The sequence below is a fragment of the Lethenteron reissneri genome, chromosome 58, assembly GCF_015708825.2.
Source record: "Lethenteron reissneri isolate LAM-NWPU_2019-01 chromosome 58, ASM1570882v1, whole genome shotgun sequence".
Lineage (NCBI taxonomy): Eukaryota > Metazoa > Chordata > Hyperoartia > Petromyzontiformes > Petromyzontidae > Lethenteron > Lethenteron reissneri.
Window position 1 is genome coordinate 10384553 of NC_083836.1, and position 15817 is coordinate 10400369.

The 15817-nt window shown below is 44.4% G+C and overlaps 1 protein-coding gene across 1 annotated transcript in view; it reads right to left on the reverse strand.

The window, feature by feature from the left end:
* Positions 1 to 15464, reverse strand: part of LOC133357470 (IgGFc-binding protein-like) — a 122070-nt gene extending 106606 nt beyond the window's left edge. Inside the window, 7 exon segments of the mRNA XM_061575415.1 lie at positions 598 to 759; positions 1262 to 1399; positions 2524 to 2608; positions 3968 to 4221; positions 6111 to 6257; positions 12655 to 12707; positions 15359 to 15464. Of these exon segments, the coding sequence (XP_061431399.1) occupies positions 598 to 759; positions 1262 to 1399; positions 2524 to 2608; positions 3968 to 4221; positions 6111 to 6257; positions 12655 to 12707; positions 15359 to 15426 (907 nt within the window). The 5' untranslated portion in view covers positions 15427 to 15464.
* Positions 15465 to 15817: the final 353 nt, after the last annotated feature.

The window sequence follows — 15817 nt, forward strand, 5'->3', positions numbered from 1 at the left end:
CATTAAAACCATCATCCCCATTAAAACCATCACCCCCATTCACACCATAATCTCTATTTAAACCATCCCCATTAAAACCATCATCCGCATTAAAACCATCATCTCTATTAAAACCATCTTCCCCATTACAACCATCATCCCCATTCAAACCAACATCGTCATTAAACCATCATCTCTATTAAAACCATCATCCCCATTCAAACCATCGTCCCCATTCAACCCATTATGTCTGTTAAAAAAAACCCATCCTTAATAAAACCACCATACTCATGTATACATTCCCAGGTTCGCATTGGCTGACATATACACTGAAGTGTTCAAGACAGTGATGTGATATCGTCTGTGCATACATATGTACTTGCAGTAGTGCGTACAGCAACATTTAATATGTGCGAAACGAATGATAATTATCTTAGTTACTACCGTTTCATCTGGACACAACGCCTACTAAATCTTGGCTTTAAAGCAACCCTTAGTTGGCAATATGGCCTTTCATTCAAATTGAAATGAAAACAAAGTGCATATCTTCAATTACATCATGACAGGTTAACTACTGGCAAAACCTAACAACTGTAGTGGAGATAAAAGCCTCTGTACCTTTGTTGATGTAAACGTTGATGGCCATGTTCTCTGCTGACCCATACAGGAAGTAGTGGAAGCTCAGGACGAGGCACCCAGAGGAGAGGAGAGCCGGACTCTCCAGCAGCAACGCCGTTCCAGGGTCGTTGACCTCAGAGGCCAGCAGCAGGTAACTCCCAACTACACACAGCAGAGTTAATATAGTGATCCACACACACACTGCTGTATTCACTAACACAGTGATCCACACACACACTGCTGTATTCACTAACACAGTGATCCACGCACACACTGCTGTATTTACTAACACAGTGATCCACACACACTCGGCTGTATTCACTAACACAATGATCCACACACACTGCTGTATTCACTAACACAGTGGTCCACACACACTGCTGTATTCACTAACACAGTGGTCCACACACACACTGCTGTATTCACTAACACAGTGATCCACACACAATCTGCTGTATTCACTAACACAGTGATCCAAACACACTTTGGTGTATTCACTAACAGTGATCCACACACACACTGTTGTATTCACTAACGCAGTGATCCACACACACACTGCTGTATTCACTAACACAGTGATCAAGACACGTTATACTGGATATGGGTTTCAAGGCCAGGAGCTCGAGTGGAGGCTGTTAGCGATATGAGGCTGTAAGATACTCACAGCCAGGCCGTGAGAAGTCATCGTCAGGGCCAGTGTTCTCAGTTTCTGTGCCACCGCTCCATTGCTCCCAGCCCCCTTTAATGTTCTCCCAGCCACAGAAGTCCCCGATTTTATCAAAATCACATCCGCTCACACACTCTGTGGGGTTAAAACATCAATACAAACATTTTAATACATGGGTAAATTACTGCACATTTAAATTACGCACAAGATACAAGCAGAATATATTTTCTGCATTTCATGGTGAGTCGGAAGTTAGTCACTTATGAATGTATGGCTATGGTGCAGAATATCGATGCCACTGGAATTTAAAATCATTCAGTCACAGCTTTGTTGGGCCAGAACATTGTTGTAGTGCCACTTCTAGGGTGCGATTCATGAACTGGGCAGAGTTTCCAGCAGCGCACGGTTCTTCATTCAGTACAATGGAGTATAAATTTTAGCCTGCTCAGTGTTCGCTAACCAATCACAGTTTAGAGAGGAGCAAGAGGAATCCGCCACAGCATCATGACATCCGATGGTACAATCCCCACTCAGCCACCAAATCGGGATCCAACACGCACTGCGTTATTAATCCCGCTACTCGAGCTCGAGTCTCCTTCACGACAAACATCAGTGACGAATATTTGAACCAGTTGGAGCTTTTCTAAATCCACTGCTGGATCAGGGCCTTCCCACACCGCGTGGGTTATGAGAGAATTTTTTACCATACTTTGCCACCCGGGTCAGCGTGGATTGAAAGTTGCCATAGGGTCCTATAGCCCCATTGCAACCTGTCGGTGCGTGGGAGTCACCCATCCAAGTGATATCCAGGCTCAAGCCTGCTTAGCAGCCGAGATTTGACGAGCTCGGGAGCTTTCTGGGTGTTTTGGTCGCTTTACCACAACCAACAGTTACGGCTCAAACGACCAATCAGTCGCACTAATTCATCACGTAGGCTTTCGCGACCAATATCTAACCGAAAAAATCTCTATTACGCACTAATTAATGTTTGTGGTCCTGAACCAGTAGTGAAAATTCCACTTTCCTCTGGCAGGGACCAGTTGTTCCATAAGACAATCACTGGTGACTTCTCACCAAGTAGGGGTCCTCCGGCGGTACTCCAGAGGGATGATGGAGATGGCGTGCCGTGCTCTCTGATTGGGATTTTAACTCCCAATCTGACAATGAGACCCTCAACTGAGCCTAAAATCTGTTTCATGGTGTGAATGTTTAATAATTAATGAATGTAAAATGATAAAACATAATTAATTTAATCTTACCAAAACAATTTCCCTCAGCCACGGAAATGTCATCCAGGCCTATATCACTCAATATTGATGTTCCTCGAATTCCCTCCAGGATAACCTGCAGATAGAGTAGATATTGAGTCAGACACAGGCGTCCTTCGCATAACGCGTGACATGCATTCCTGAAAAACAACGTGTAAGTCGAATCACGCTGTCTGAAGACTATTTTCCCATAGACATACATGTTATATGGAGGGGTGCGTTACCAAAGCAAAATTAAGTATCATTTGGGTTTACAAAATACGAATAAATGTATTACTTGATAACAATATGAACATTATAAAAAAAGACTTAATAAGGAGTTTAATAACAATTACTCATGATTAAAATTTAAAATATTACTATTTATAAGGCTTACTTAATAATGAGTAACTTCAGGGCTCCTTGAACACTTCCGTGGGCTGCTTACAGACGCACGCGTGATGCAGACACAGGCGGTAGATCTACGATGGCTACGCCCAGCCCGTAACGCTAGGTGCTGCCATGACGCTGTGACGCCATCAGAAATATTGTTTGTCTGCTTTGAATTTTTAGAAATGAAAATAATTTTTAAAAAATTTGATTTTAAATATTTTTAGTTTTTTCTAGAGCACGTAAATGTGAAACACAAAGCGTACGTGTGAAGTATGTCCCTAAAAATTAATTGCGTAACTGTGAATTTGCACTGTGGGGGGGGCGGGGTCAAGGTACTCGAGGAACGCCTGTACTTTACAGTGAATAGTTTTCAGATGAATTAATAACGAAAAAAATGTACGGTAATGTTGATTCACAAAGGAATAACTGTATACATGCATGGATGTAAAATGGAAAGAATAAAGGATGGTTATAGTTATATTCCTTGGGTCTTTCGGTAAAGTCACGTAGATAGGTTCAAATTAATAAAAACACGACGTACTGATCACAACACAAGCGATCGTCATCAGGAGGAAAAATTGGGGGAAAGCTGCTGAGGCAGACTGTTTTAAAGGTTTAAAATGGGTGTAGCCCAAGGGTCTAGTGATGTTAATGTGAGAGATTAGAATGTTAATGTGAGATTGCAGAGCCCCGCCACGTCGAAGTCGGCGCGCGGAGGTGGCAATGTTGGTGTAAAAATGTTTTTAACCTGTTCAATCAACTAAAATTATTCATAACAACATACACGGGTATAACTTTGGAGAAAGATATTAAATATTAAAGGTTGTTGGAAAACAATAAGTAAACAGAAATTGAAAGAGCAGAAACGTATTGAATAGGGTACGCTCAGATACAACTACTGCGAGATGCATTGAGAACAAAGTAAGATTGGGAATTAGCAGACAGGCATTATCAAAATAACATTTACATAAGATTTTCGAAGAAAAATGGCTGTAATATCTTCAAAGTGGAAGAATAACGGCCAAAAATAGCTATAGGAATCAGGCCCTTGGTGTGCACTGACCTGGGTGTCTGGCTTGGCCTGAATGGTGACGGTTCCCTGCAGCCAGGTGCTGCTCTGCTGCCCCTCAGCGCGCCACACGGGTCTCTCTCCGCCGTCCTCCAGCACGTGCACGTTCAATGTCATAAGTTCATCGCCGTACATGTGGTACCAGAAGCTCAGGCACACGTTCTGGTTGGTGTTGATGCTGGGGCTCAGGAGCCTCACTCCTCCCCCAGCTCCCACGGACGCAGAGTCCAGGTAGAGGTAGAAGGAGGCTGAAACGAACCGGCATCCCGTGCCGTCAATTTACACCGATAACAAGCAGCATGAGTAGGGCCAGCCCAGAGGTTCCTAGGGGCCCGGCCCCCTAATTCAAGCCACGGTGGCGAGATGTTAACTACATCGCCTGATATACAGGAGGTCGTGGGTTTAATCCTGACCGTGACACTTGTATATTTGGGGTTTGCATGTTCTCCCATAGTCACGTGGATTTTTTTTCCGGGTTCTCCGGTTTTCCCTTCCCCAATTAGAAACATGCTCTTAGAGTAGATTTCTACGTGATAAGTCACTTTGCTGAGTTATCATGTGTGGCCAGGTCACTTCTGAAAAATAACAATATAACTTAGTGGGCCTTACCTTGTCAAATAAAAATAGTTTAGATTGTTATTGGCTGAAGGGGTGTTCTTTAATTATATTGTTTACCAATTATAATGCAGTTTTGTTTATTCGTGTCATGTCATGAGATGAAAACATTTAAATTCCCAAATGCCACAGAAAGTTGTGCACCACTCTGGTTTTAAAACAGCTTGTGGGTGATATCGCTAACCTAGAGTACCTTGGTCAATTGCCTCTTAGGCAGTGTATGCACATTCTCATTCAGCCGAATATTGACAATGTTTGCCACATGGTGAAGCAAAAATGTTGTAACACAGAGTGGAGAATATGACACTTAAAGTGAAAGAGATTTAAATAGATGGTGTTTTTGCAGAAGTCATGACAGTAGTTGTGCAAATGCCAAGATGTTCCCTTTCGCGACAATACAGCAAATTCCCAGGCAATGTTGTCTTGTTGTTTTGATCAAGACACGAATCTTACCCAGCAAATTTACAATTGCGTGGAATTTTACGATCTCGTGTTTTAACTTCAAACAAACACGAGATACAACATGCAAGGCCCAAGTGTTTCCTAACAGTTGATCTGAATAAAACTGAAGTTTGAAAAATTATGTAAACAGGTTGAACTTTGATATGGAAATGAATTTGAAATAACTTGGATTAAACAAGAAACATTTAGTTTAACAACAGGGCACATCCAGGTGTTCTTATTTATGAATCAAAGTCCAGGCTTAGCTGCAAGGTACACATGGAACGAAGAAACACGCTTGGATGGGCGAGAATTGTTAAAACACACTGGGCGGCACATTTTTTTAATGTGATGCAGATGTAATTCTGTATGTACGCTAAGAAAAGTGACTGTTCAATTTGTTTCTATATATACAACTGAAAAGCGTGTTACACTCAACAGAAGAAGTTAAACGCTGTAGATAATTCTGTAAAACAGTGAATAGGTAACAATATCAGAGGTAAAGACTCAACACAGAGTGTTCGTAACAGATGGTTTTGTCATTGAATTTTGTAGGTTTGTTCCCCCAGTGTTGTCTCGATTGTACTACTGACGTCACGTCACGAGACAACTCGTCCATTCATATCTCCTGCAGAGCAGTGTGACCCTTCGTGTTCGAGGACGGCCCACAGAAGCGGCTATCAAAGAGCTACCTCAGAGATCCCTTCAAGTGACCTCCAGACCACACGCAGGAGAGGGCAGCACTTCCCACTTGCTCTGCATGAGAGTTATGTTCATTGCATGGCGGCCAAACCAAATGTTTAATTCTCAGAGCTGGAATTTGTTGCCAAATTAAGCGCGATTCAATTGAACGTAATGTGTTTTTATGTGCGCAGTCATTGGTAACCATGCTGAGGTCATCAACTCACTAAGACTTGAGAAGCAGGTTTAATCACAGGCAGCGGCCTGGACTCAAACCTTGGCCAGCACCTTATCGAGCTGTGCTATCCGAGTCCTCTGACTTCTGAGCCACCTGGCCACCAGATTATATTTGTTATTTGTATCTTCTAAGCAGCCATTTTACAATGTGAGTGCTGCTTACATCCGGTGGTGTGGTCCCCAGGTGGACCGGTGTTGGGGTTGGGGGTTGCTCCCGAGTTCCTGATCCAGTCTCCGGCATCATCATCCGACTGAGTCCAGCCGCACAGCGGGAACCCCTCGTCATCAAAGCTGCAGCCGAGACGCGCATCTGTAAAAAAAACAATGCCCACACCGAGCACGAGAAATGTCTAAGTTTGTTTAAAATTCACAGAATCATGCTTTCCTTTATTGGGCATCGTATAAAGCTTCAGCATATTGCCACTGATAAATTGACAGTGTTCTTCAATGTTACTGGTGGGCTATTTATCTGCATAACCAGCTTTAAAACAGATCAGTCTTACTTATCAACCTCCCCCCCCCCCACAAATTTAAGCTCACAGACTTCTAACTGTAAGTTCTATGCTGTTGCCACAGAAGCACCCAGCTCGGTAATCATTACTGTACAAGAAAGGAACTAGCATGAGTGATAACACTATGTAACATCATTTTTGTACCTGGGTAGTAAGTGTTATTTCCTATTTGCTTATGCCTAAAAAGAATAGAAAATGGCTATTATTCCCCACAAACTTTGCTTTTGTGACCAGGACAGTGATATTTTGAAATGTACCTATTTTCCAGAACATTCTAGATAGATTCAGTGCTGAGTAAACTTGGTATCACTCGCCACCGATATTAGCCATGGCCAGGAATCTAACTTAGATGGTATGGTTCATTGCGCAGCATGCTGACCAATGTGCCAACCTCTGTGAAGTATAATGAGCAGTACAATAATAATATGAAAATAAAATATTATTACAGAACCAACATGATGCAGCAGCAGTGGAATTTGAGTAACCAGGTAGGCTCTGTTCAGAGATGAGTACGTTTATTGCATTCAATACAGACTGCACAGAAAGCCTTGACTGGGCTTTGGGCCAGGCCGCTGAATTCATGGCAGTTCGCTGAGGAGGCTTTGAGCTCGACTACGGGTTGTTTTTTTTTCCACTCGGGTCACGCGCGCAGGTATTGAGCAACTGGAACGTGCTGGCAGCGGCTTCATCAGGAGATGCTTTCTCCACCAGACAGGTGCATTTTCAGCCCATGCGGCTTCCTGACAATTAAAACGAAAATTAATTTACGGCCCACTGAGCTATATAGCTTTTTTTCAGAGTCGACTTGGCCACAAATGATAGATCAACAAAGTGGCTTTTGTGGGAAATTTATAGCAGCCATATACTCAAAAACGCATGTTTATAAATGTGAAAGGAAGGACCAGAGACCCGGAGTTAAATTCACGCGAACCATGGAGAGAGAAAGACATGCAAACTTAATATATACAGCAGGCGTCAGGGTCAGGGTCGAACCCACGATTTCCTACATACCAGGCAAGGGCGTTAACATCTCACCACCGAATGGTCTGGCCGGGCCCAGCTCTGGCTTAGGATAACAACTTTCCTGTGCCCTCCACTTAATTATCAGTGAAGCCACCTGCGGTGTCGCCTTGAGAGGCGAGGGGGAAACTCAAGGACTCATGAAACCCCACTCCTGGGCTCAGCAGTGGAGCGAGTGACTCGCAATCAGAAGGTTGTGAGTTCACATTCTGTTTGGGGGGGTTGTGGGGGGGGGCGACTCAGCCAATCATCCCCTCAGGTTCTACAAAATGAGCACGACTTTGTGGAGAAGTCAATAGTGGTGTCTGATTGTTGAATACTCGCCATGGGAATGAGGAATTTCCGTATCTGACTAAGAACTATAAACAGGAGGTGAGCACTGCCTCAATATTCATTTGACGAGCAGCAGGGAGATCAGTTTGACTTGGTCTAAAAGGAGCTCTTCTTGGCCATTCACTTGTAGACTGCGTTCCAGAGTGCAACGAAACTTCAAAATGCACTAAAAACAGATTTCGAAATACCCCACAATTAACACCAGGGGGATGGGAAGAGTGCAAGGTTTCCTTTTAACCATTGCGCTTGGTCAACCGTTAACAAGGACACGCATGGAGACTCTCGCCTGTCGTCAAGGGAATCAAGAACACAGAAGGCAGTTCTTCAGCATGAAGTCGTAAAACGCAGTCGTGTCCAAACGGCATCTTTTCAACCACGACGTCGGCAAGTTTGCGAAACACAATTGCAGCAAAAGTAAAAAAACCCACGTTGTGTGGCCAGTAACTCGAGTGTTTGGACACACGGTGAAAACTCACGTCGTTTTTTTTTTCACTGGTCAGGTTTCCAAACACGCTTCATCGTTGCTTTTTTCAATTACATTTTAGTTTGTGTATATTTGTAAATCATTCTACATCATACAATTTGTACGTTTTTCACGAATATTTTCCCTTTATGATGAATCTTCCCGTGTTTTACCACAGATCTACCCTGTGCAGAAAGATGTGTTTTGTTTCTATGGGATCCCATCTGGCTACAGAACATAGTGATTTCCTACTCCTCTACCTTGTACCTCCCCTGTCTGACATCATACCTGACTCCAAGATCCAGCTCGGTGACATCAACGTACACGTACGTTGAACGTATTTCGCACCGTATGTAGTTTACTGTGCTAATGGGATATGCGGGGGGAAAGAGAGCAAACTTAACACAAAAATAGAGGATTGTGTTGTGGGTTAGATCGCGTAAATATATAAATGTGTCGTTAAACATTTATATATTTACGCGATCTAGCCCCAAACAAATCCTCTATTATAGATGATATTGGTCGGGAAAGCCGACGTGTTAAACTAAACAAAAAAAAAGAAATTAGTTTTCAATTGAGATTGAAAAGTGCGTATCTCCCAGTGGTTTCCTAATATCAGAAGGAAGAGCGTTCCAAACGGCCGCATCAGCGCACTTGAAAGCGTGCGATGTGGTGACCTTCTTTGCTTGACGGTTAGTCAGAAGTCGCTGCTGCGAGGATGACCAGAGTTTGCGTGATGGTGGTTTATGCTACTTGACGAGATCAGCAAGGTTTTGTGGTTCATTTGTTGCAAGCACTTTGTGTGCAGTCAACGGTCAGCGTCGTGGCATCGCAGCAGCGTGGCCTTGTACCGGCATGCAAACGCGCACGATTTGCACCGTAGCCCCCATACTCTCGTACCCCGGCTGCGTTTACCGCTCGCCTTGACCTGGTGACGGCAGGGGAAGGGCGCGTGCAGGCCCGATGGCCCAGGGAGCATTCATGTTGGTGACATTAATGGCGGTGATGTTCGCCGACGAGGTGTTTTTATTTCAATCGGCGATGAATGGATGAACTTTGTCAAGCGTGGCGGTGACGGTCACTGCAACCAAATACCGATGCGCTGACCGTGACGATTGACAACGTAGGCTAAAATGATTTTGCGATGTTTGAGACTGCAGTTTACTAAATAAGATCACAAGTGGTAAGTTGCGATTGCGTATTTGTCCTGTATATAAAACACATTTGATAACACTCTCCTCACATCAACACTTCATTATATTTTTGCTGCCATAGTCATAGCAGGGATAGAAGAGCATATATAAAATCCACAGACTAAGACTGTGCTGGCCAGCGTGCGGTGTGCGGTGCCTGGCCTATGCATGGATTCTTCTGGATGAGGCATGCACGAGACTCGAGAGCGCGGTGCAGGTGCCTTGGATGTCCCGCGGTCCACGTCACGGGGCGAGGTCCCCCTGGTAGTGGCCGCGATGTGTTGACGTGACGGCTTTCACGCGTCCCCCATTATCTCGGTGCGGTTACATTTTGGACCCAGCAAATGTACCAGATTGTGCAAGTGTTGTCTCTGCATGCCATAACATCCGAGATAAGATTGGCTGTTGTGATGTAGATGTTGAAATCGTCGAGTGAACCGGCCACGGGAAGCCGTTTCTATTCCAGTAATTTGTCACGGTTGACGCTGCTTAGTTTAAGATAAATTGCCGCTGCGACTGATCGTTAAATTGATGAATCGATTAAAAAAGGCGGAGCGCATTTTGCGAAATGTGACTGCATCTCGAGCTACTGTACAGAAGCGGCAGGCGTATTCATTTCGTAGGGAGAGGCAGGCAGTCAGGCAGAGGATTCATGAGAGATCTTGAGGCTGCACTTGAACAGGGGCAGGGAGCCAGTAGAACGGGTGGCTGAGGGAAAGGAATCCCGGACGACAAGAACTCCAGAGGAGAACGAGTGACCTTCTGGGTAAAGGTTGACTGCCTGAGCAGAGAGGAGCTGAAGGGAAGCAGAGTAAGATGAGATAGAGGGAGGAGAGAGCATAGAGGAGAGGAGAGTGATACGAGATGGGAGAGGGAGGAGAGTGCCTGGAGAAGAGAGAGATGCCGTGGGAGAGGTAGGAGAGTGTGTGAAGTGGAGTCAAGTGAGATGAGAGGGGAGAGGTAGGAGAGTGTGTGAAACAGAGTAAAGTCAGATGAGAGGAGAGAGGTAGGAGAGTGTGTCAAGGGAAGTAGAGTGAGATGAGAGGAGAGAGATAGGATAGTGCGTGGGGGGGAGTAGGGTGAGATGAGAGGGGACAGATAGGCAGCGGTGGGTTCAAGGAGGATCTTGGAGAAGGTGGAGGTGTCTGAGGATGGGGGTGGCGTGGTCTTCATTACGGGTGCCACCAGCAAGGAGTCTTGCGTGGATCTCTCCTGAAGAGCAATGTTCGTTAATGGCAATTGTCGGGAAAATGCTTTCAGCTGCTACTTAAACCCCACTGCAAATAGAGTATCATAAATTGTATTCGTAGTTACAACTCCTACAGCTGTGGAAACTGTCACATTTGGGCTTTCCCAGCAATCACTGTGCAGTAAACATGGATTGCCTCCAATATTTAGAGAGCGTCGTCATCGTCGCCACGGGATAATTGTGACAATGACGGAGGCAAGGAGGGAGCTGTTAGGCCATAAACCACAACTCGGGCGTTAACCCAGGGATGCCAGGACTGTTCACTCCAACCTACCGGTGTGTCCCTTCAGATCCGTGCAGTATTCTCGCAGAGGCCGCTCATGACTTTGAGTGCAACATGACATTAAGAACAGGGGGTAAAAATGTCCATTGAATTACGTTGCCTGTTTTTGTGACGACGGTAAACTTGAACATCCTATAATGGAATTCCATAGCTCGTGCCCTGTCCATGTCAAAAAACGTTGTTCAGTATTTTACGGAAAACATTTACGGGCATTACCTGTGACGGATTTTCATCGATCATCACTTTTTGTCTAGGACTGAATCGCCGTGAACGCACCCGATCTTGTCAGATCTCTGAAGCTAAGCAGGTGTTTAGCCTGGTTAGAGCTCGGATGGGAGGCCGCCACGTGTTATTATTAGCGTTGGCCGCAAGGTGGCCAGAAGATGGCAATGTCGAGTAATGTCCGGCATCCTTGCTGTGGTGTCGATTTACTCCAGATTTTCTGGTTTACTCCCTCAAATGAAACCACTCGTTCAAGAAATTTGTCGAAGCATCCCATTGCAGGACGCTGCTGGAAATGAGTCTCAAGACTCGGGCTCTTCTGGATTAGTGAAGGGCATTCTATTACAGCCACGTCGCTCATAGTGTCCAATTACGCGGTCACACGCTGCTCCGAGAACCTCTTTAAGGGGTACAATTAGCCCCTCGACATTGCTCTGTTGGGCCAATAAAATGTGTAGCACGTCGTGGGAGTTCAACACCACGCTGTGCAGATACTGGCACCACCGTAACAATGCTGAATTTTCACTCCTGGCAAGGGACCATTAAACAGAGATGACCACCGCTCAGTGATCATTTGGAGATGGGGAAAATGATTGTGCAGCTCTACCATGGCGACTGTCCCCATGAACCTTACTCAGTGATTCCTCCACTCACGTTGAGGGCCCAGTTGCGTCTTCTCATCTGTACTGCCTTCGACCACCACACTGCAGCTCACAACATTTCGCTTTCGGCTTCTTTCCTCGCACTGCTCCACTTCGGAATTCCTTCTCATAGTTTATTTTTTCAATATCATATATCCAACCTTGCTCAAGTCAAGAGACATGTGAACTCGAATCTATTACAACTCTGATAGTGAATAACGCAGTGGTAATTGTGGAGCGTCGAGCCATCAGCGCTTAGAAGTCTTATGTCACTGCGCCACCCTGGCGCCTGAGATGAAAATCAGCAGCTCGTATCAGAGCTTAAATATATAAACCGGCTTGTCGTGTGATATTAATTTTATTCCCCTGACTTATGAGACCACAATTGGACCATACAACCATTATAAAACAACATAAAAACACGTCGGTGGTTATTTAATTATCTGCACAGGGGGCCTGTTTGCACTGGCAGGCATGGGACGCATCACGACGTTGCATGGCTGCAGGGAGCGATGACACACATGTGTGGGAAATTTGAATTAATTTCATATCCCGTGTGAGTAGTGCTATTAAACACGAACATGTGTTGTTAACGGCGTTCCGGAATGGAATGTTATGCTTCACTCGGAGTCTAGATGCTGCTGTGTTCACGCACCACAAATCTCCCGTGTAAAACATCTGGGCAACTGGCTAAACAGGACCCACTCGTGTAACAAATCAAATATACTCAACACTCAAACTTTGATGCTGATATGCACAATTATTGAAAAATGTAACCAGCTGACACTTACCAAGATCTTGCCGCTCCTGGCCAGGCGAGTCTCCAACACGCAGCGTCCAGGCACTGCAACAGAGATCTAAGTGACTCGAAATCCCATCACCATCACGTGTCACCCATTCCACAACGGTGTCTGCGCACAGGCAGCTGTGCACGAGTGACTACTGCTGACAGCGTCAGCCGTGTTTGATGGGTTAGAGAGGCATCCATCAACGTGCTGAGTGTCGATGTGTGATGCACATTTTTTCCTATTTCACAAATAAATGCAGTGTGCATAAAATGGTAACATAGATCGCATTTCGACTCGTCGGCAAAACATGCATATTTTTTGCAGAGGGTTCTCTCTTGAGTAATTTGTCGGTGTTTTTTTCAGCATTAGGGTGTTTTGGCCATTTCCATTGCGTGTGTCTTTTTAGATATGAGTGGAAACTGGAGAAACCAGGAGAGACCCATGCAGAATAGAGGGAGAACATACAGATTCAACACAGAGACGCCGAGTCAGCTATGGAACGCAAACGTTCTTGCTGTGAGGCAGTGTGCACTACGGGGCTTTATGTAAAGTATATATCTGTTGCTCGTGTGTATGGATGGTACAGTAATTACACTTTTACAAACACCACCACTGAGTAATTCACTATTGTTCTACAGCAAGTATTCCAAGCAGTAAAAATGGCCACATCTTTATATAAGTCCACACCCCTCTTTATTAGGTAATGTTTGTAATGTTAATGGTATTATTACGTATACAATGTATCTGTAATTTGTAAATCCAGGGCTAATATTGAAATGAAATAATACTTTTTTTTTGTAATGCATATCTATGTTTTTGAAGCAATAGAGTTTATCCAGCGTGATTCGACTTACGCGCTGACAGATGCCCTTATACGTTTTATCAACCTACTCCAGGTGAGCGGATGGCATTGTGGTTAGAGAACTTGACTCACAATCGGAAGGCTGTTCGTTAAAATACAACTTGTGGTTCTCATATATCTAGGGTTGATAAAATGAATACTGCATACTGGGAGGTCGACGAGTGGTCATCTTATCAACAGTGGTCACCTTGTCGGGAAAACACACCACAGGAATGTTGAATTTGCACGACTGACTCAGGGAAGCCAGCGGTGATAAGCACTACAAACAGAGAGACACTTTGGTTTGACTTGTGAGTATCAATAATGTATATACAGTACATATTGTCTCTCAGTATTTGTAAATAAGTGCGTGGGAAATGTTGTTCTTTGTTATTGGCTTTGTCTCTCAGAAGTGTTTGACTACCAACACGGAATATCTGCCAAAGCGATGCAAGTGAGGCCATGAAGCAGACCGTTTACACGGAGTCAAGTTAGGGCAGTGCATCCCCCAGATCAGACAATGGCCCACGTAATGAGATATCACAGAACGCTTCTGAGATCCTTCCCTTCAAGTGACATATTCTATCTGTGCACTTAGAGGGAGCACTTTTTCTTAAAAATAAATTTCATTATATAACAGTCATACCGCATTTTAAAAATATTCAGAGCTGAAATTTAAGTAGATTATGAATAATAATAATACAATAATATAGTGCATGTTTTAGATTAATTGTTGACTAGGCTGAGACACCAACTCTCTCCACTGGAGCACCCGTTTTAAAATCACAGGCGACCGCCTAGATTTGAACTCAGGCCTCAGCGGTTCTGGCTCAGTGATCATTCGAAAGCTACTTGGGTAGCCTCATCACATCTCATGGACGGTGTTCTAAAGAATCAGAACCAGAAATGCGATGGGTCAAGAAGCCTTCAGAAAGGATTTCTTAACAATGGTTTGATGGCAAATTGAAGAAAATATTCATGAGCAAGGTCTGGAGTGTGGCGAGGTGCGCCTGTGAGCGGTGGACAATGCATACACGAGGCACGGATTGGAAGGTTTTGAAAATATGGATTTTAACGAAGAATTATATAAATGAGCCAGACAGGAATAAACACAAAGAGGTCCTGCTTCAGCTGGGATAAAGACTTGAACTCGTAAAATCTAAAAGAAAAAGGAAGAACATCTGGATTGGGCAGGTGGTAGTGGGGGGGGATGAGCTGAAAGAGGTGATTGGGGGAAGATTATTTGGGAGAAGACCAAGAGGAAGCAAAAGAACGGCGACCCCAGGTGATGTTCAACGGACAGAGGGCGAGAGCAGCGGAGACAGAGCGACACGGAGGAGATGTGATGTGTCCACTTATATTCCCTATTACAAATAGGAAATTACAGCTTGCATTAAAAAGTCTCAATACAATTGCCCGAAGTCCATCCAGTCCGCACGACCAAACCCCATCCATGCGGTCGATATTTCACGTTGGTGGTTATCAATTAAAATCGAAGTTGCGAGAAAGTGCGCGTGCCAGGTGAGCGGTGACAAAAGATGAACCCAAGACCGGGCGGCGTGCGGCGCTTGGGGCCAAGTTGCCGAGAGGGCAAACGAGCAGCGATCGCGCACTCCTTTGCCTGCTTACAAACTGCACCGCGTTACGGACATTGCAACCGTTTAAAGTGCTCACGCTCAGCTCGATTTGTTTTGCAACTAATGTTTAAAATTTGTACAAAATATAATCGACGGTTATTGTCTGAAAGACTGTCGTGCTTTAAAGACGTCGCACTGAAAACAACATTCGTTAAACACAACTGCTGCGTATATACATTCAAGAGCTTTTACAGCACCGCACGAGAAAAATTTAAGAAAATGTTTTTACCTTTTGGTTTGCAACAAGGACCATGTAATTAAGCATGACATTAACAATGTAAAACATCTTTGAACCATCTTGCAGTTCTGCGGTTGGGCCCCTTGAGAGTGCGGTTCTGAAGTGTTGATAAAACCTCCGGACTATTTATGGGCGGACAAGTTCACCTCTGTGCTGTTTGCTAAAGGAGGCTTAGCCCCCCCTCCCCCTTATCACCGGAACCATAAAAAGTAAACAGCCTTGGCAGTCAGTGTTTTGTAACACAATACATGACTCACTCCCTTAAACGCTATATAATGAAAATAAGAATACACCAACCTTCAGTACTTCTTAAATTTCAAAGAATTTCCAAAGTTCAATGTACACGTTAAGTAGAAAAAAATTCCTGTCGCTTGAAAAATGTCAGAATCAACAAGCGTACACACAGCGTCATCAGTCACGGCTGTAAATGCGAAGAAACTACAAGTTGGT